The sequence below is a fragment of the Mastacembelus armatus genome, chromosome 1, assembly GCF_900324485.2.
Source record: "Mastacembelus armatus chromosome 1, fMasArm1.2, whole genome shotgun sequence".
Taxonomy (NCBI): Eukaryota; Metazoa; Chordata; class Actinopteri; order Synbranchiformes; family Mastacembelidae; genus Mastacembelus; species Mastacembelus armatus.
The window spans coordinates 7,192,218-7,211,944 of record NC_046633.1 but is presented as its reverse complement, the minus strand read 5'-3'; the positions used below and the strand labels follow the sequence as shown (position 1 = coordinate 7,211,944).

Below are 19,727 nucleotides of genomic sequence, written 5' to 3'. Positions count from 1 at the left end.
TAACATTTGAACCATTCAGTAGCAGTCATGGAGGAAGAATACTTCAAAATAAAGGGCAGATGGCACTATCTCGTGTGGTAACAGTGACATTATCAAAACGTGCTGATATTTCTGATCCTTCTTTAACTTGAAGATGTGACTTTATTCTGTCTCCAATTTAATCTTGCACAGATCCACAAGCTTCTCATACTGTTTACTGTTCTTTATGTTTCGAAATATACTTTTATTAGGTGAAGATAAAACTGAACAGGTTTATCAAAGTTGGAAAAACCTGGCTGAAATTTATTATAGGTCAAAATCATTTACATTCCTGACACATGCATCATGGTACAAGAAAAGGACAGATACCACTAATCATAACTCATAATTGTTTTTATGTTACAAAATAGCAATGCTGTTATTTCTGTTGGGTATAGTTTACAATATATCCCATATACACAAAGTTACAGGTAAAAGATCACAACATTATACATTAAGCAACAACTAACTCATGTGCCATGTTCAGAGCTGTAGCCCTCTTTCTGAAAAGCTAAGAAGTCCTTCTTTATAAGTCCTGCTCCCAGAGCATAATGGAAACAACAGATGCGCCGTATTAACTGAAGGGATAAAGTGCAATATAGGAAGGTTTACATGACAAGAAAAAGAGAAATGCCATGAGCAAAAAAATATTATATCCAACTATACATGTTGGGTAATGCTTAATTTCGCAGTTCCATAATTTTTCTTAGTGTCTTAAGAACTGTGTAATTTTGGAAAACAGACTCTTCAGACTGTTGATTACAAGGAATTAACTCAAATTCTTATAACGTAAAATGTATCTTCATGCAAACATACAATTCAACTCTTTTAATGTTTTTCTTCCATTTGAAATTAATTTAATATGGACTTAAGCTGTTGCATCAAGTGACAGATGTGCATTTATTAAATTATGTATATGAATTTTAAAGTATGTTACTTTATTAAATTTTTAGGGTGCAACACTGACATCTAGCCAGTGACAATGAAAAAAAGATAATCCATTAAATACATACAAATTATTAACAGCTTTTCTATTTTTCCTAAAACTTGTACCAAATTACAAAGTTTGTCAAAATTAAAAAAAAGGGAATTGATGAGAAACTGTGGGCACATAAAATAAAGTTTTATGCATCATTGCAAATAAATTAAGAGACAAAAATCTTGTTTTCTTTGTAAGTAAATTGAATATCATTACATGAAGTGCATTCAGGTGTTTTGAAACTCTGAATTCTGTTCGATTGTGAAACACAGTAAACAAAAACAAATGGCCTTATAGCTTAATCATATCATTTTCAGGTTTCTGTGTAAAAAGAGGGCCTTAACCCTCATTCGGGCTTGATTTGTAAGGCAGTGTGGCCAGAATTGAATGATCTGACACTGAAAGCAGATGTGCTTTGTCACTGTACCGACCATACAAGTGGTCGAGGACAGTTTTTGTTGCGTTTGTGTAAATATGAGAATGAGTCAACATGGCAACTGGCAAGACCCATAAATCCAAAAAGTGGGAGGGCAAGAAAACCCCAGTAGAAAGCCGAGTAACGGATATTGATGCTGCTGTGTGTTTTTGGGATATTTTATGTATCCTGTTGTCTCCCTGTTATGTGAGCTGGTCCAGATTTGGCTGGTTGAGATTTAAACTGTATCTATACTGAGCTGGTAAGAATCACATTCTTTCTTCATGTCCATGTCTATAACACAAAATATACATAAACAAGGCTTTTCTTAAACCATGTTATTCTCTAAAAGCATATGAAAATGTACATTCATGAATTCATCCCTAATACTACCACACATTTCAGTCATGTTGGTAGGTTACACGTAGAACTGGTCGGCACGTGCTAATAGTGGAGTATAAAGTGAGGTAATGTAAAAACAGTCAAGGTTTCCCCCCCCAAGACTAAATTGCAGACAGTATTTAACAGTGAAACACTGTTGTCAGAACAAAGATGTTCTAAAGTTTATGGACTAATATTATTTAGAAAGTTTTGTCTCTGGGTATCAAGTGGCCACAGTCAGGAATGAACATTCTTACAAAACACTCACAGAAATAAAATAAAAAAAAAAAAAAACAACATACACCTGCTAATTCTGAAACATCCAATGACCGAGCCAAATACAGGAAGCGTGAAAATCCCAGTTTTCTCCAGAGCATAATGGAAACAATTACTGGAAAAGAAATCCTATTAATTTCCATTGGCTCCATTGACTGAGCCAGTGGGTCTGTGCTTCTTCAGTGTGCAAGTCTACTGGAATGTGAGAGGAAACAGATCAGATCAAGTCCTGTATCCTGATGCTCTTATTCAACAGAGAAGTAATGAAAGGATGACAGACAGGATTATAACAGAGCAATGGGAGTAGAAGAATTATTTCTACCAAAAACTGCAGCAGGGTATGAATGTTAATTAACAGTCAGCATCACCTTGGGAACATGAAGCTGTGTCCCATATTCACACTACATGCTAACTGCACACAATGAACACACAGGAAATGGTGCGATTCATTCACTATCAGACAAGTCAGACACAGTTAAAGCTGCTTTTACAGGTTTTTTACTTTTTGGTATTCAAAAGGAATTTCCTGGCACTGTGCCCCCACCATTCACATTTATTTTAATTTTACTCATGTGAATAAGTCCTTCATCTCTTTTGTGCAATCACAGAGGGACAAGAGGTTGCATCAACACACATAAAACCTAGTGTTTTACATTGACTATATACGAAACCCTGCTTGTAATTAAACTGTAGTATGAATTGGGACACAGCCTAAGAGTAGGTCTTGGGTTCGACCCTCCATCCAAATTAAACTGTAATTTTCTCACCCAGAGTTTTTTAAAACTCGCAAAGCACAGAAATACAGCTTTAGAAAAAATGTTGACTTAGAGAGGCTACTTATGTAAAGTAAACATTTCATCCTGGTCAGCTTTTCATGTCCTAATAAAATCATGCTTGAAGCATCAAATTCCTAAAATGAAAACAAGTCATTCAATGCACAGTTCCCTCCATTTTAACTAGAGTCCCTCTTCCACTGACATAGGCTACACACTTCAGTTCTTCACTTTTATATCATGCACATTCAAGCCTGCACAGCAGCAAATGGAAAGAGCTTAAATGAAAAACAACAACGTTGAAAATACTACTGCTAAACTTGGCACGGAGACTTGGTGACATAAATATATTGGCTGGCTTGACAAGATTAGGGAGTTTGTGTAGTCAGTGTAAACACTTCCAGGATTTGGTGGTGCCAACTGCTATTACCAACTGTATTTAGCAGCAGTGTGAACATGGACATTTTCATCCTGACAGAAAGCAAAGACTAACATGTGTTGTGATAACTTGTAAATCAGCAGCAGTTTCATTAGGGCAGTGGGTGACATCACGTCGAACTGCTTGTGGAAATCGATTGTCAAACGTGAGGGCAGAAATATCTACCATATGTTTGGTTACAACAGGGATAAAACAGAGAAAACAGAGGTTAAAAATCAAGGTCTCACAAAATAGTAACAGAAGCAGTTACATTTAGAAATTACAGCATAATATGTGCATACATATTTCAACTCCTTAATGTCGCACGGACATATGAATGTAGAAATCTCTGCTTCAAGTTTTCATAATAACATGATACCAACATGCAATCCAAGTCTAAAGGTGGGAAATCACACCAACTGATAAAGGCTCTTATATGTGCTACTGTATGTATGCATCACATTGGTAAAACTTATTTCTGGTATATGTTGGCAGTGATCTCATAACAATCTGCACATTTTTATTTTTAAAGTATTGGAAATAATAATAATAAAGATTTAAAACTAAAGCTACACACTGGTGTTAAGGACGCCTTTCTGCTCATGTGTCCTGCAGCAGGTTTAGGTTGCCAGAGTGAGAAGAACCATATTTTGCCTTCTTGGGGCTACAGAGGGCTCCATCGCCTCAGCAGTGACAGTATGAGTACTTCAGATGCCAAGTTTAAGGATGCGAAAAGGTTACGTGGACAAAAACTCAATCACCACAATGTGAGATTTGCGACTGGCTGTCGGGTCACCATGTTGCAGTCAAACCAACACAATGGTAAAGTGTGACTTCTAGAAAACGAGCAAGCAACATGTCCACAGATACTGGGACAAATCTGATTATCAGTCAGTACAGACAGAACTGGGTGTTTTGTGCTGCTATGGGTTGTATTGCTCATTTGCCCATCTTCTATGAGGTCAGGTGATTACACTGTCCTGCACTTGTCCTCCTTTTCCTGGTGACTCATGCTTTTTTTGTGCCTCTGATTGGCTCAGCATTTGGCCCCATCACACTCCTGCTCTGTGGACAGGTCTATTTCAGACATACCTACCTCAACGCCTGTAACGATAGAACTGTCTGAATCGCTGCTGAGAGGAAGCTGGTCCTCACCTGACGGGAGAAAAGGAGGTAATTCATTATTTGACAGGTCACTGTGGGAGGAGAAAAGTCAGTCAGGTCCTTCTTTGGTATTTCTTTTCCCCAGGTGTCTTGATAAGATTTTTTTAACCCAACTTTTGAGTGTGGCTCTTTGGTATATCTATAATTTCTTTGGCTTTCCGCAGGTTTGGCAATACATCATATGAACTTGTTCATTTCTGTTATATTGGCACCTTTAGATTAAATAGATAGATGACAAGAAAAAAAAAAACAACAGGCTACAAGGAGCAAGTCCTAGATTCCAGCAACAACTCCAGTTTTTTCTGGGACCTTGACTGCAACACAAACCCACTCTAGAAAGAATGATTGCTGCAACAATGTTAATGACAGTGCTCATCATTCAGGATAAAGTGCAGCATAATTAGCATCCTAACACTGCCAAGCCTCAGCAGCAGAAATCCTGACAGATCAGCTTGTTTATCCCATGTTAACTGCCTCTCTGTGACACTGTCTCTATCAGCTCATTAGTGCCGCAATATACGACAAACAGCCTCTAATTGGTGGCAAGCTGAGCTATGGCTTGTCAAGCACACAAAAGTAAACATAACTCTTTGTGTTATCAGCCACTGAGCGCCTTGAATATTTAAGGGAAATTGGAAAGAAAAGCTATATATTTTTGCAGGAACTACTCCTTTCCTCTGGAAGCAGTATGGAGCACAATATTCACATTAAATTGTGAATATTAGTGGCAGGTGTTTTTATTTTCTGTTGTCCAGCCCGTTTATATCAGTGACGCTAGGCTACATACAGAAACACCTCCCTGCATAATGCAGTGCAGTCCAACAGCCGCACTGCATAAAAACATCAGTGACACTATATTACTGCTATTGCCACTGATATAATTTAACGTTTAACATTTACGATAAGAGCTTGTGTGCATACACAGACATCACTGTGAGTTTAGAATATTTTCTCATTTGATATCAGTGTCTGAACTGTTTTCCATTATAATGACAGGTGTTTCTATTCATTTGTCCACTGATTCTTTATATAAAGGCTAGGCAAAAAGGCTAAAATAAGAGAGGTTCCTCTCTGTGTAATGTGGTAGAGATCAACAGCAACACAAACTACAGCTTCCAAAATGATTCAGATGACTGATGCGTATTCATTGTTGGAACTGGCCTGACGGAGATATAGGATGATAACTGTGAGATAAAAGAAGAATAAAAATCTGAATATACAAGTTTATTTTTTTTTCTCTTTTTCTTTTTTTCTCTGATCTTTACTCTTTTGTCACATACTGGAGGATGCTGCCTCTTTCAGTCTTGAATACAAATTAAAATTAAACATTTCAGAAATTTAGGAAAGACGTTTATTTTTGATGGAACTGCTAACAACTCAAGACGCCTCTGAAGACGTCTCATAAATGTTGTCCATAACACGTGACAAGTGACTTATAAATATAAAATAAATGTTGTAGAGTAAAAAGAAGTAACGTACCTCAAACTGTGCTTAAGTGCAGTACTTGAGTAAATGTAGTTACAGTGTCTACTTTGCTCCACTGCACAGACAGCTCTCAGTGTGATGTCTGTACTTACTGGTGGCGATGACATGGCTCCCCACTGCTTGAGATGTTGTCTCTGTGTCAGGATGGAGCTGCTGCAGGTCTATCACTCTTCCAGCTGGATCCAGCACCACTGAGCTCTCGTTAATTGTGATTTCACTCGCCCCACTGATAGGATTGGTAGGCGGACCCCCGACAGAAGTGTCATAATCTGGAGGAATATCATCTGAGCAGTCTGCACTGAGCTGGAACATGTGAAAGACATCTTCAGAGGAACTCCGAATTATGCTCTTGTGAGTTGTATTAGTCTCAATATGATAAATGAGAGCAGTTGGCTATAAATCATTATCTTTTAAAATTATGTGCATATGAGTAGTAAGTTAAAAGGAACTTACTGGGATTCCTAACGCTTTGAGGATGTTCATTTTACACATGGGACACGTCCGGTGGTCTTGTAGCCACGGGTCTACACAGTGCTTATGGAAAACATGTCTGACCAAACAAGAAGGTAATGAACAAATAATTTGTGTGCTATAACACGGCAAATAGCTGTAATATTATCCAGAATACACTAATACCAGGAGTTATAGTACAAATTCTTTCTTCATGCCTGCAATAGTAATAATCTAATGAGCACATGGAGATACCTCATTACTATAGCAGGGTTTAAATAAACCTCACCTGCATGGTAAGATCCTGACAACATCATTGGGCTTATAACCTTCAATGCAAACTGCACAGTTGTCAAAGTCTGACTCGGTCTCCTAAAATACACAGAAGGCAAGGCAAAAATGGAAAGTGCTATAAAATGTCAAATTATTGCCAAATTAACATTTGTAATTGCATGCATACTTTTGCAATCACTGTATAACTAAACGTGCTTTGAATGTACTTTGAACACAATTTACCTTGTCTCCTTTCTTAATAGTGCGTACTTGAAGCTTACTGATGGCCTTTTTGGCTGCATCTCCTAGACGTCTCTGAAAGGTGGGAAAAAATATCTTTTTTTACATTGAGGACTTAAACTTATTTTTTCTCATTGGTCTGTTCATATAAAATTAATTCTGCAGGTAAGCTAGAGAAGGAGCTAAAAAATTGAATAAGAATTGTTTTTTTCTTTGTTAGATGAAATGTCACACAGTCAAGTGTTACTTTATTCTGCAGTCAGACGTGAATATCTCAACTTTGAACTCTAATTGAATGAATCATTGAATTAGTATTAAACCTGACCACTAAACCACAATTTTAAAAAATAGTGAAATAAAATTTTTAAAAAAAATCAAGTTAGACATTAGGTCATTTAACAAAGCATCCATCTTCAGCTGCTGATGGTTTAGTGATTGTGCCAGATCACAATGACATTTAACAAACAATGCACAATTGTACCTGGTTGCGGTCTCGTGCATTTGCATAGCGGAACCTCTGGATGTAGTAGAAGACGAGCCAGGCGAGAGAGATGATCATGAGGACGATGAAGGAGATGGAGACAAACACAACCGAAGTTCTGCTCACATACTTCTGAAGGTTGCGGGTTCCTATAGTGATGTGCAATGTGACCACAATGCCTTGCTCCAGCAAGGCCACAATCTCTCGACCTTTAGGCTCTGGGATCATGATGGCCACAACATCACCTGTACCTGCACACACATAACACAGGATGCAGCAGCTTAGTCATTTAGTGAATGAATCATGGCTGCAGATATCACTGAGGTCACAAAGATCTCACAGTATTCAGGGGCTTTAAGTCCAAAAACTGAAACTGGTATCGTTCTATCTGTCAGTCGGGCTCTACTTGGTAATGTGTATTTAAAGATGTCTGTGTTGAGGGAATGACACGTGCCACATAGAGCATAAACACATCAGTCATTTCACAACCCAGTAAGGCAACAACAAAGCACTACTTTCAGCTATGGTTGATGATTACAGGAACTGCATCCACAACCTGAGCACTGTTATATCACATGTCTTCTGCTGCCTGTTTATGGCTGCATGAGTTTAAGGTGTTTCACTCCTATCAGTCACCAAAACGTCTGACAGGAGTAAATTCAACCTGTAATCACCAACAGCACCTCCTATGCAGCCTGCCACATACACAGCACTGTGACAAATGCTCATGCACTGCACAGCACAGGCCTGTTCTGTCACAGAGGTATTAACACTGAGACCAAAAAAAAAAAAAATGCTGTTTTGCATTTTCCACAGGAGTTAAAGACTTTGAATCCAACAGATGCAATAGATTTTTATCATGTATTTGTATTTGCTGTCATGGTCACAATCCCTTTATATAACAGGTCAGTTGTAAAATCTGCACATCTGCTATGTTTTTTTTTTTTGACCAAGGTCTGGTATTCAGAGCAAAATCTTCTTTTAAACAGTTATTGCCATGGATATCCAAGAATCAACACAGACAGCAGAATTTCTTTGCTTAAAATGAAAAATTCAAGATTTTCTTAAAAAAGTCGAAGAGTAAGGTGGCAGTTTTCAAATAATACATGAATAAATGAAATATTTTAAGCCGACAGGCGGCAGGCTTTTATACGATCGAACACTTCAATTAGAGTTAACAATGAGTTATCAGTGTGGGAGAATTGGATGTAAAGCTCCCAATGTGTACCCTTCTTTGTAAAAACAGTCAGATCCCAGTGTGCACACACACAGTAATCCAGCTGGCAGTATCTCCACTGTTAACACAAATGTTTATCCATGTATTATGGTGGCTGCTCACTCAAAATGAGTGTATGTATCGGTGTGTTTAGAGCCTTTAAAACAAACACTGAGACAAACAATGACAGAGAAAACAAAGGCTTGTGTCTGAAAAGCAAACAAATGGTAATAAGCTTCTGAACAACAGATCTATTTGACACTCAGGCCACCATTCAAGTTTTGACCTGTCTTTCTCACTGATTTAAAAATTTACATAAGGTAAGCATTTTGGTGGAAGACTATTTCAGCTTTTCTGAAAATGAACGTGTAGAAATTGTTGGATACAGAAGAAAACAAATGAATTATCAGGACTCCTTGGCAACACAAATGCAACGTCCTCATCTGCCGATTTTATACTTTTATTAAAGACCATATGGTCTGATGTAACGAATGCCTTTGTAAACATGAGATAAAACCAGAGCGCCTCCTGTCAAAAGGTAAATAATAAAAACCTGTTCCATCCTGACTCACAACATTACAAACTGCCCATGTATGGCCACTTTCAGCTTCACAGCCAAGAGTAACAAGGAAAGGCATAACAAGGCACGTAAGAGCTCCCTAAGCCTCGACTCTTATCTTCTTCTTCTCTTCACTGTGACGCAGTCAGAGTGGACAAAAATAGCTGCTTCTAAAACAGGAGGGCAGCGTCTTGGACTGAGGCTGAACTTGTGAATCCATCCGTGTTTTTAGACACAACCAATGAAAATGTGGAAGCAAAAAGGAATAAATACTAAATAAATCAACTCAGTGGACAACAATCTGTTTGGTGTTGTGTGTTTCATTGTATTTGAGCAGAGTCTAGGTCAGCTGCAGCGTTTATCTGTTAACCTCTTTATTAACAGTGATGTAGGCTACAAATGCATCTCTCAGGTTACACTATGGTTTAATCATTATGTGGTAAGGCTGCAGATGATTTGATTAAAGGAAGGGTTTTAAACTTTAGGAAACATGCTTATTTGCTTTCTTGTTGAAGGCTGCATGATAAGACTGATACCACTCATATAAGTACAGTAGATATGAGGCTGAAGGAAGTAGTAGTAGCCCGAAAATTCATCCAACAGCTCACAAATGAACGTATCGACTGTATTTAACTGTATGACACTGAAGTGCAATGGTTAACTACTGACCTCGTTTGCCGGGAGAAGTTTTTTTTTGGCCTTGGGCCTTTTTGCCTTTATTAACAGTAGACTGCGGAGATGTGGGAAGGAAACAGGGTGACGTCACTAGAGTAATTGTGTTCCTGTCTGCTGCAACTATTGGCCTATGGGTGCTTCAAGGGAGCTGTTTTGAAAGATTCACAGTCTATATATTAAGATAATTTGAAGAACAGAAGCAGACTAATGAACTTATCTCTTATTATTGTGCTGAACGTTTAAAACTTCAATTACCTGCTTATTTAAACTAGTGCACTAGTGGAACCTGTGATTTAAAAATGACTCGACTATTACGCTTTTTTGTTTGAACATCTGTTTCTGCGCAGATGCAGTCGTCAAACAGCCTTAATGCATTGTGCTGTCGTCCAGCAAAAGTAAAACACTGGTCAGATCAGCCACAACTTTATGAGCACTAGCAGCAGACAGAGCACATTTCCACAGGAAACACAAGTCAAGCAGAACAGACAGCTCTAGCTACTGTAGAAGACCCAAATGTCAACTTTTATTCAAACTACTTAGCACACATGGAAGAAAGAGGTCTATTCCAACTCTGGGAGAGTTATAACTAGACTCGGTGAAATAATAAAGGTATTGTATCTATGCATGGAAGCCTGCTCTGTTACAAGAAACAACTAAATATTAAGTATAGGAGAGAAGAGTATAATAAATATATTAAAGGGGAGACTACCTTACAAAGTACAACAGGCAAGCTCCTGTCTCAGTGACCACCTGTGCTCATCATGCACTTCAGTATGAGCTTCAGTATCAACAAACCTAAAAAAACTACTTATCTGACAGTGGAATCAGAGATATGTACACTGATCGTCCTTCTACCTCCACAGCCGCTACAATTCATTTGAAGAGGAATCTTCCCTGTGACTCATATAATCTCTGTGAACGGCCAATTTACGAGTCTTCTAGTTAAACCTATCCCCTTTCTGTTTTTGTCTATGATAAAGTTAAAACATGATTTCTAGATGTACATACAAAAACATGAGTATGGTTTTACATAGTTGGTACAAACAGATAGCAAACAAATGACTCTGCCTGGTGCTATTCAAACAGTGTCCAATTATCTATGCAGCAATCTGCACTGCCTCTGGCAAGCAAGGGAGGAAAATGTGACACTCCCTGGAGAAACCTGAATTTTGGCTCTGTGTTTTTAGGACAATTTACATGGATTATCACCAAGAGTGTGTTGTTAATCCAGTATTTATCTACTCATTTCATTTACTCATTTCTATTCTAAAAAGATGATTTTTGTTGTTGTTTTTATGCAGTGGAATCAAAAAAGTAACTTCTTAGGTAAACCATAAACCAACAGTTTATTGCTTAATAATTAAATGCTGTTTTTTTAGACAAGTGCATCTGCACAGTTACAGATTAATAGCTAAACACCACCGAATACTGAATACTGCAATAGTTGGCCTTCTTATTTATTGTTAGTTGGGAAAATTGACAGTTCACACAGCATTTTGATGTTGCTCTGACAAACTCAGGTTTGGATCTGCTCTGGAAGACGTTGACCCTTCTTGTCCTATTCTTTTTTTCGATTATATCCAGTTTGCACAGTGGATATAAACCTTTTGTACAATGGTGGTACCAAATACCAATAATGGTATAAAAAGGAGCCTTGTAACCTCAATGTGCTTTTTAGCGGAATAAGTTATCCACTGACAATCTGGTGACTGAAGCTGTGCAATCCTGCTGTGTCCAGCTGAACTATTTGACCAAGACCAGGTCAATTCTTTCATTTGCAGATCAAGAAAAGGTCCTCCTTGCTTTTATCTCCTCCAGAGTAAGATATTGCACTGCTTCTTATTCTGGTATCAGCACACAGAGCCCAAAGGTCACAGCTACAGGATAGGATTGATTTAAGATTTTACTGCTTGCTTTAGAAACTTTGAATGACCAGGTTACTGGATGAATGTGCAAACTCCCTGTGAGTCCGACTGCTGCTTCAGATCCTCTAACATGGCCCCAGTAAAGGTTCCTAAATCTTGACTGGTCACTGAAGGTGACTGGGTCCCTCAGCCGTGGAACTGTCTGACAATTTCAGGCAGGCAAACTCTGTTGTCTTTAAATCTCTTCTTAAAACTCACTTTTATCTCATGACTTTTTCTTAACTAATGACATTTGTTGTAATTGTTGTAACTTATTATATTTTTGATTTGTGCTCTTGGTTATATTATTTTTACGCATCGCTCTTATTGTAAGTCTAAACGACTTTGTAACTGTTTTGAAAGGTGCGATAAGTAAACACATCTGCACCTGAGAAAAATAGATGGATGTGTCTCCAAATGAGAACAAAATATTGGCATTCAAGGTGCAGGAAAATTCCTAGAGTGTTTAGACAGCATTTTATAATTTTGGCATCTATTTGTCATGTAACAGCATTGCTTTGGTCTGTGTACCTGAACTCTACACACCTGTACAGAGGATGCATGTTTTCTACTTTACCAGAAAGTGTGTAGCTGACTACACCGATGCAAAAGAGCTCTGGGGCTTCAGAAAAGACTAAAATAATTGATTTTGACCATCTGACATATGTGTTGATGTGGCTCCTGCTCTGCTTGTGGAGGTGAATGGTTTTTCCCAAAAAATGTGAAGGCGGGAATAACAACTAGAAAGGCTGAAAAAAAAGCTGTGTGTTGAAGGTTAACAGGTTGTCTCTTACCTGGATGGGGCATGGTTATGGTGTCGTTGGCACCGCTGGAGCCCACATTGTATATGACAACTGCAGAGGCGTTGTGGTTTGCAACATTACGGATTTTATCTCTGAATGTACAGTTCCCTGCTGCCACCAGCGCCACCCAGGCGGTGTTTTGAGGGACGGGGGGGAACCTGACGTTTGGGTCGCATGCCTGTCTGTCCTGTTGGGGGGTCGGCACCAGGACCAGACCTCTAGCTTCTTTTTTGGGCGAGTGTTCACCGTATCGGCCACACTCGGTTTTCTCTGTCTTGACCTCCGAAGTGACGGGGTCCAGGTAGGTGATGTTGACGAACGCAGTGTACCATTCCTCCTTTTCTGCAACCGTGAAGTCCAGACACAGCAAGTGAACGAAGCAAAACGACAACAGCCACGTCGAGAGAGCGAGACTGCGGCAAGCTCGGATGAGGGACGGTGCCATTGTGGGGCTGTGGATGGACGACGAGCTCCGCGCGTCCTCCTCCCTCCAAAGCTCGCTGCACGGCCCCCTTTTAAAGGGACGTACCGAGTAAATGTCGTTTAAAGTGGCATAGCCAGGGCCGGACACCACCCCTCAGAGACGAGCTGTGTGAAGAGTTTGTGCAGGAGCCACTTCTCAGCTCCACCTGCAGAAAAAGACGACGCCGTATGTTGTTTTTCCCTATCAGCTGTCTCCGTCCGCGCTCCTGATTGGCTCTCCGCTCCTCTACACGTGACCTGGGCGGGGATAAAGTGTCACACCTCAGAAGAAAAGAAATCAATATTACTTTTTATATCAGTTGTATATTTTTGCGATTTTATAGTCATTTTAGGATTAAAATTTATGGTAGATCAATCCGCATTTCCTGAAAGAAACACCTGTGCACACTGCATACCTGTCAACCCTCCTGTATTTTATCATTCTATCCCATTATATTCTTTCCCTTTCGGGGTCGGCACAGCGGATCAGTTGATCCGCCTTCTGAATTTGGCACAACTTTACGCCAGATGCCCCTTCCTGACGCAACCTCGGTGTTTGAGGATAGCGGCCACTGGTCTTGCAAGTTGGTTTTCCATCCAAGTACTAACCAGGCACGGCCCTGTTTAGCTTCAAAGAGCAGACTGTATTGCGCCACTCGCCCTCCTATAGTCCCGTTTAAATAGTTTTTCCCGTATTTTTAATCTTTCTATAAAAAAATATCCCACTGGGTATAATTGATATATTTGCTACATTCGCCTCCGGTAAAGCAGGTGGCAGTATACAGAACATTAATGTTACACAGTAATGTGTTAGCAGTGACATGAGCATTCTCACAGTAATAAGTCTTAGCCTATAATAACAAAAATGTTAGTAATAAAGTCATTATCAGGAATAAGGAGTATCGATGGATGGAAGTAATTCTCTCTGAATAAACAAACATTTAACTTCCTATCACCTGGCGTCCACATACGTGGACATCATATTGTTCATTATCTGCACTGCAAAACTGCATTTTGTGGCATTTTGTGTCTTTCACAAAGGTTAAGTGTGATCCAACTGTTCCCACAGACAAAAAGGACATTCCTATTTTGGAGTAGTAGTTTTGGAGCATTACAAAAAAACAAAAACAAAAACAAAAGCAATAACAAAACATAAGCACATTATTTATTGGGTACATCTAACCCCAAATAGCTAGAAGATATCTAAAATGTAAACCAAACCAAAGCTTGGGTCTTAGGAGGTTAAGGAATCTTAATATTAGTTATTAGTCCAGTGTATATTCCTATTTGTAAACAATTTCTTAGCCATTAATATTACAGTCGTGAGTGGTGAGTGGCAGCTCTTTCTTAAGTAAACCTCAGTGCAGAGTTGTATCCTGGATTATGACTGGATTAGAAATTATGACTTTTGGAGCTGCAAAAATGCAAAGTAGGAACTAATGTTTCTGCATTGTGTTGCGCCCGAACAGATTTTAGGACCGGACCGGGAGCGAGTCGAGGTGCTGATCTTTTCGGTAAAGACAAAAATCTGCAAGTCAGAGTCGTACATTTCGTTATTGATAACTTTTATTTGTCATCGTGAACGTTTGGTTTCATAATGTTCTGCGTGTATTAGCGACCTGCTTATCTCTGCCGATGAGACCCAAAGTCCATTTATCGACAGAAAGGTTAAAAAAATAAATAAACCGAGTTATCTAAGGGTAACATCAGGCCAGCTGTTTGCTCGTGTTTTCTGCAGGTAACAAGCAGCAGTTTGGCCCGAGTTGAAGCAGAAATGCCCAAAAAGAAAACCGGTGCCCGGAAAAAGGCTGAAAGTCGGAAGGAACGAGAGAAACAAAGTCGTGCCAACAGGGAACATGTGGATGTGGCCAAGCATCCCTGCAACTCCAACATGGTGCGTGCTCGATCCCAGTTTATGCCTTAACACTCCACCTCAGGTGTTACTGTCAGATTTCTTACACGTCTGTCTTATTTTGTTCTGCTTTGTAGGAGTGTGACAAGTGTCAGAGGTGAGTGATTCAGTTTTCAGACACACAAGCAGGATTTTACTGGGCAAACATGAACCTACATTGTTTTTATTTTATTTATTTGTAATGTCCCTCGGTAGAAAACAGAAGAACAGAGCTTTCTGTTACTTCTGTAACTCAGTGCAGAAGCTGCCTGTCTGTGCTCAGTGCGGTGAGTGAACTGCAGCGACGTGTGTTTATATGTGTGTCATTACATGTAAACACTGTCTCTGTGACAACTTATTAAACTACTACATTTCCAATGTTTCATGTTATTAGGCAAAACCAAGTGCATGAAGTCATCAGATTGTGTCATCAAACATCCTGGAATCCACAGCACTGGGATGGCCATGGTGGTAAGTTAGTAACATTTCTGAAGTGAAGTACTAGCAGTAAAACTAGGGATGGTCCAGGATAACAAAGAGTAACACCACCACTGCGTTTGTCTTCCTAATTTAATGTGAATAAAAAATATGTTTTTCAAACATGTTTATACAGAGACCTGAGAATATCTATTTTATTTTTGACCACAAGGGGGCAGTGTGTGATTTCTGTGAAGCTTGGGTGTGCCATGGTAGGAAATGTCTGAGCACGCACGCCTGCGTATGCCCCTTGACTGATGCAGACTGCATTGAATGTGAGCGCGGTGTCTGGGACCATGGTAAGAAGACCCCCCCCCCCCCCCCCCAACTCCCTTCCACTCCCCACTGGCATCTGACTGAAATTCATTCAGTCACATCAGTGTCCCACTAAAAATCACCTCTGACTCTTCTAACTTTCTGGGTAGGAGGACGAATTTTCCGTTGTTCCTTCTGTCAGAACTTCTTGTGTGAGGATGATCAGTTTGAGCACCAGGCTAGCTGCCAAGTCCTACAGGCAGAAACATACAAATGTGAGTTCTTTCGGTTTCTCAGCGTCACGCGCAGCTGTTTGTGTTGTTCAGGGAAAGTAAACCACCCCTCAGTAATATTTAACATGTGTGCAGAGACAAGACAATGTCACTCTTACAGTTTGTTTGACCTTTACATTCCACTGTAGGCGTCTCCTGCAACAGACTGGGACAGCACTCCTGCCTGCGCTGTAAGGTGAGGAGAGTGGAGGAAGCCGACTGTGTAAAAATATTTTGACTCACGTTTCTCTGTACTCCAGCCACCACTAAGCAGCTACTACACCCATTTTGTCAGTCAAACCTGAACTAGTTTCTAAAACAATGAACCCACATCTCTTTGCTGATAATTCCCAAAGCTTTCCTTCTGCTTTCAGTTTGAAGCATAATAGAAAATAGCCCAACCCTGCAGGAAAGACTAATGCAAAAATACAAAACAAAAACATTCTACCAAGTGTTCCAATCAGATGCTGGGCTCTCCAGACTGCTAAAATGATTCCTTCTTTTCTTTCTGTATTGGGTTAGAGAAGTGTTTACTTTGGAATTTTCTGCATAATTTCTGAACCGTGAAGGAAAGTTAGTATTTAAGGGTTACCAAATGTTAAAGTTACACTGCAGTTTTATCGGGAAAGTGTACAAGTGACTGAAGTGATGATAGCAATGATGGTGGTAGCGGATGATATAGCACATTCAGCTACAGATCAGTAGGCACTTTCCGACCAAACAGTTCTAGAGAAGCGGGTCTAGGAGCTACCCCACTGATCAATGGACCCGAGAACTACAGTTGGTAAGGGCCTTATTTCTCTTCGCATTCACACTGCTACTAGGAACGTTGTAGTAACATAAGCCAGCTAAATGTTGCGCGACATTCAACAACAGCAGCAAAAACTTTCATGTTTCACTTTGATCCATCAAGATCACTCAGAATTTTAGGCATCCCGGACTTTGGTGCCAGTCCATTTATGGGGTTTTATCCCAGCTGAAAGCTGTTCTTCACACTACTGAAATTAACTTTGAAAAATGCTGGTTGCTGGTACTGCATTGATTTAAGTTAGTGTTTGATGAATCAACATAAATGTACATCACTTTGTACTGAAAAGCACCTACTCTGGAATAACAGCTACAAAAGTCCCCTAAAACTGTACTCTTAAGAATTATTATAGTTCTCAGTTCATGTGGTGTGGACCAAAAAAGGGGAACATCCTCCTTCCTAAAAACTATGAAAAAGTTTCTTTAGTCCAAAGTCACCTAATGTACCCACACACATGGGTGTGTATGTAGTTAATGTATGTCTGATAAAACAATACATACAAATAGTCCACTACTGACTGATTTTTTGTTTTTTAAATTCTGCCTTAATCCATTACTAATGTCTCAATCTTTGTCTAGTGTTGTCTGTGTTTGTCCCCCCCCCCAAAAAAACCTACATGTGATTTCCAGCAAGTGTGGAAATCCTCCGCTCTTTCTCAGTAACGACGACATCTTTCTCAGCAACGACCTTAGAGAAACACACAACAAATCTTTTTTTAAAAGCACTTTGGAGGAATCCAAGTCTGCTGATGTCTTGCACTGGCATCGGCCGATTAATAGCATGCGTTTGTTTTCATGCAAACTTTAAATACCAAAACAATGAATCAAACCAGAGTAGCGCATTTTGAACACAGGGACAACTCAAAGTGCATTAATGGATTAAGAATCAGAATACAATAAATGAAGACAAAGATAAAATGTTAAAATACAATAAATGACAGTTAAAAAACAAATGCACAAAGATTTAAAGTTCAGAAAAACAGCTATAGAGTTACAGTGCAGTGCTGTTGCCCCTGATGCAACAGAGGAAATGGAAGAAACTACTCAGGCACTGAAAAAACAGCAGTTTTTAGTTTAGATTTGGTTGAAGTTAGGTCAAAGCATAATTAGGGAGCTGTTTCCATCTGTGTGCAGCAAACTATTGCCACCCTGCTGTGGTTCTGACCTGAGGTTTGGCCAGCTCACAGACACCAACTGGCAAGGAGCTCTGTAGCTGAAGCAAGAGAAAAGGAAGGTTCTTGAAATATAGTTGAATGACCAAACAAGTCTGAACAGTCATTGGATTTCATCCCTTATTTGAAAGTTAGAGCTATACTCATGTTGGTTCTGTAACATTTCCATGTGCTGATTTTAAAGTTGCTCCAATTGTATCATCTCAGGCCTGCTACTGTGATGACCACGCCAAGAGTAAGGTCTTCAAACAGGAGAAAGGAAAAGCTCCGCCTTGTCCAAAGTGTGGTCACGAGACCCAGGAGACCAAAGACCTGAGCATGTCCAGTGAGTCTCACACAAATCTTTAAGACTTGTATTAAACAAAAGGTGGAGAAAGTTGCAACACTGAAATCCCTGCTGAACTGTGATTTTGAGGAACTGAAAGGGGGGGGGGGGCATTTTCAAGAAATGAGTTCATCCTTGACCTAGAAATTTGCCATTTCACAGTTATATATATATATACACAGTGAAATGTGATATAACAGACGTGTTGGTCACATGACAGCTGCTGTTCTGTCAAATGCACTGCACTGTAATCTGTAGAACATGTCTACATATGAGACTTGATACATATCAAATGAAATTTTGGGATACTTGCAGTTTAAGCCATTTACCCATTAACACAGTGTTACTGATTTTGCCTTAAGATGCTGTTGTAATTGTTTTAATTTCACACCACAATCCCAGTAAAGTTACACCAGAGCTAAAGTCCTATCTTGGCACTTTCTGCAGCTCGCACGTTGAAGTTTGGCCGCCAGGCTGGTGCTGATGACGACGACGACGATTATGACGGAGCATCAGGGTATGATTCCTACTGGAAGAATGTAGCGTCCGGTGGCAGAGACCAACAGGATGAGTACGGAGAGGATGACGACTACGAGGAAGATGAGGAGGAAGAGGAGGAGGAAGAGGAGGAGGAGGAAGAGGAAGAGGATAGTGAAGAAGAAGCAGCTGCAGACTTACTGTCTGGTCTTAAGTTAGATGGAACTGCTGCCTAAACTAAGAGACTGGAGAACCTTCACAGTCCCATAGATGCAAACGTTCCTCAGTGGACATTCATGCGTTACAATCCAGAACTAACAAGGACATTACAAATGAAAACTCAAGAATTCAGTTGGTATAACTAGGGATGGGCATCAGTTCTTCTTAGATTTCTCTACTGAAACCCACTTTATCAAAACCCATACAAAATGACTACACAGGCTTTTGAATCTGACTTTTTTCTGACTGACGGTTTTTGATAATACATACTAAGAACATATTTCATTTGTGTTAGTCAGGGCTGGATTGGATACTCCAGAGCCAGAAATTTGATGCAACATAATTTAGTTAGGAATATGCCCTATGTTCATTTTTCCAGCCCCTGCACAAGTTGGGTGGGGCTGTTTTTTTTTTAGCCATTTTTTTTCCCCTCCACCACCGACAGTTTCTGTTCTCCTCTGCTGCACTACACTGTAATGGAAAACACAATCACGTTAATATGTTACAGTCCAACACTTTTCATGTACTGGAATCACCATAATGATGAATATGAGGATTTCTATGGCTTTGGATTGTGTTTAATCACGTCCTGTTGGTAAAGGTCCTAACCTTGATGTATTAGCTGTGTAACGTGGTTTTCTGCTGAGGAGCTTAAAGTTGTTATTGATGGGTTCATCCTGCTTCAGTGCAACACAAAATTTGTCCAAACAATTTCACATGCTACACTGATCCTTGTAACCGCCGTTATTACTTCAGAAAATACAGGCTACTATTAAAAAAAAACCAAATAAATAAATAAACCCAGTTTGACTCAGCACTTTGAAATGACAGGAATATTATAATTTCTGATTTTATTTATA

General features: G+C 39.6%; 2 protein-coding genes across 3 annotated transcripts; one reads left to right on the top strand and one right to left on the bottom strand.

Annotated features, from left to right (window-relative positions):
* Positions 1-260: 260 nt before the first annotated feature.
* On the bottom strand, positions 261-13,168 carry rnf150a (ring finger protein 150a). Its single transcript, XM_026303221.1, has 8 exons — positions 12,502-13,168; positions 7,354-7,604; positions 6,876-6,947; positions 6,649-6,731; positions 6,363-6,459; positions 6,002-6,212; positions 4,357-4,415; positions 261-3,442 (listed from the first exon to the last, which is right to left on the bottom strand). Exons 1-8 carry the CDS (start codon positions 12,953-12,955, stop codon positions 3,269-3,271), a joined length of 1,401 nt encoding a protein of 466 aa, XP_026159006.1. The 5' UTR covers positions 12,956-13,168; the 3' UTR covers positions 261-3,268.
* A 1,270-nt stretch (positions 13,169-14,438) lies between these two features.
* znf330 (zinc finger protein 330) lies at positions 14,439-19,671 on the top strand. 2 transcript variants are annotated; one of them, XM_026303222.1, is made up of 10 exons: positions 14,439-14,486; positions 14,711-14,866; positions 14,962-14,981; positions 15,080-15,150; positions 15,258-15,334; positions 15,513-15,639; positions 15,766-15,870; positions 16,017-16,063; positions 18,054-18,171; positions 18,619-19,671. In XM_026303222.1, the coding sequence occupies exons 2-10, from the start codon at positions 14,747-14,749 to the stop codon at positions 18,882-18,884; spliced, it is 951 nt and encodes a 316-aa protein (XP_026159007.1). In that variant the 5' UTR covers positions 14,439-14,486; positions 14,711-14,746; the 3' UTR covers positions 18,885-19,671. The 2 variants fall into 2 exon arrangements, with proteins under 2 accessions (XP_026159007.1, XP_026159008.1); XM_026303223.1 differs by having other exon boundaries at positions 14,442-14,486; positions 14,688-14,866.
* The last annotated feature ends 56 nt before the right edge of the window (positions 19,672-19,727 follow it).

Excerpts from the sequence above, each read along its gene's own strand:
- rnf150a (XM_026303221.1), bottom strand. The coding sequence starts at position 12,955 with ATGGCACCGTCCCTCATCCGAGCTTGCCGCAGTCTCGCTCTCTCGACG. Across the intron at positions 7,605-12,501 it reads CATAACCATGCCCCATCCAG|GTACAGGTGATGTTGTGGCC; the intron begins GTAAGAGACAAC and ends ATGTGTGTGCAG. Across the intron at positions 6,213-6,362 it reads TCAAAGCGTTAGGAATCCCA|CTCAGTGCAGACTGCTCAGA; the intron begins GTAAGTTCCTTT and ends CACATGTTCCAG.
- znf330 (XM_026303222.1), top strand. The coding sequence starts at position 14,747 with ATGCCCAAAAAGAAAACCGGTGCCCGGAAAAAGGCTGAAAGTCGGAAG. Across the intron at positions 14,867-14,961 it reads ATCCCTGCAACTCCAACATG|GAGTGTGACAAGTGTCAGAG; the intron begins GTGCGTGCTCGA and ends TCTGCTTTGTAG. Across the intron at positions 18,172-18,618 it reads CAAAGACCTGAGCATGTCCA|CTCGCACGTTGAAGTTTGGC; the intron begins GTGAGTCTCACA and ends CACTTTCTGCAG.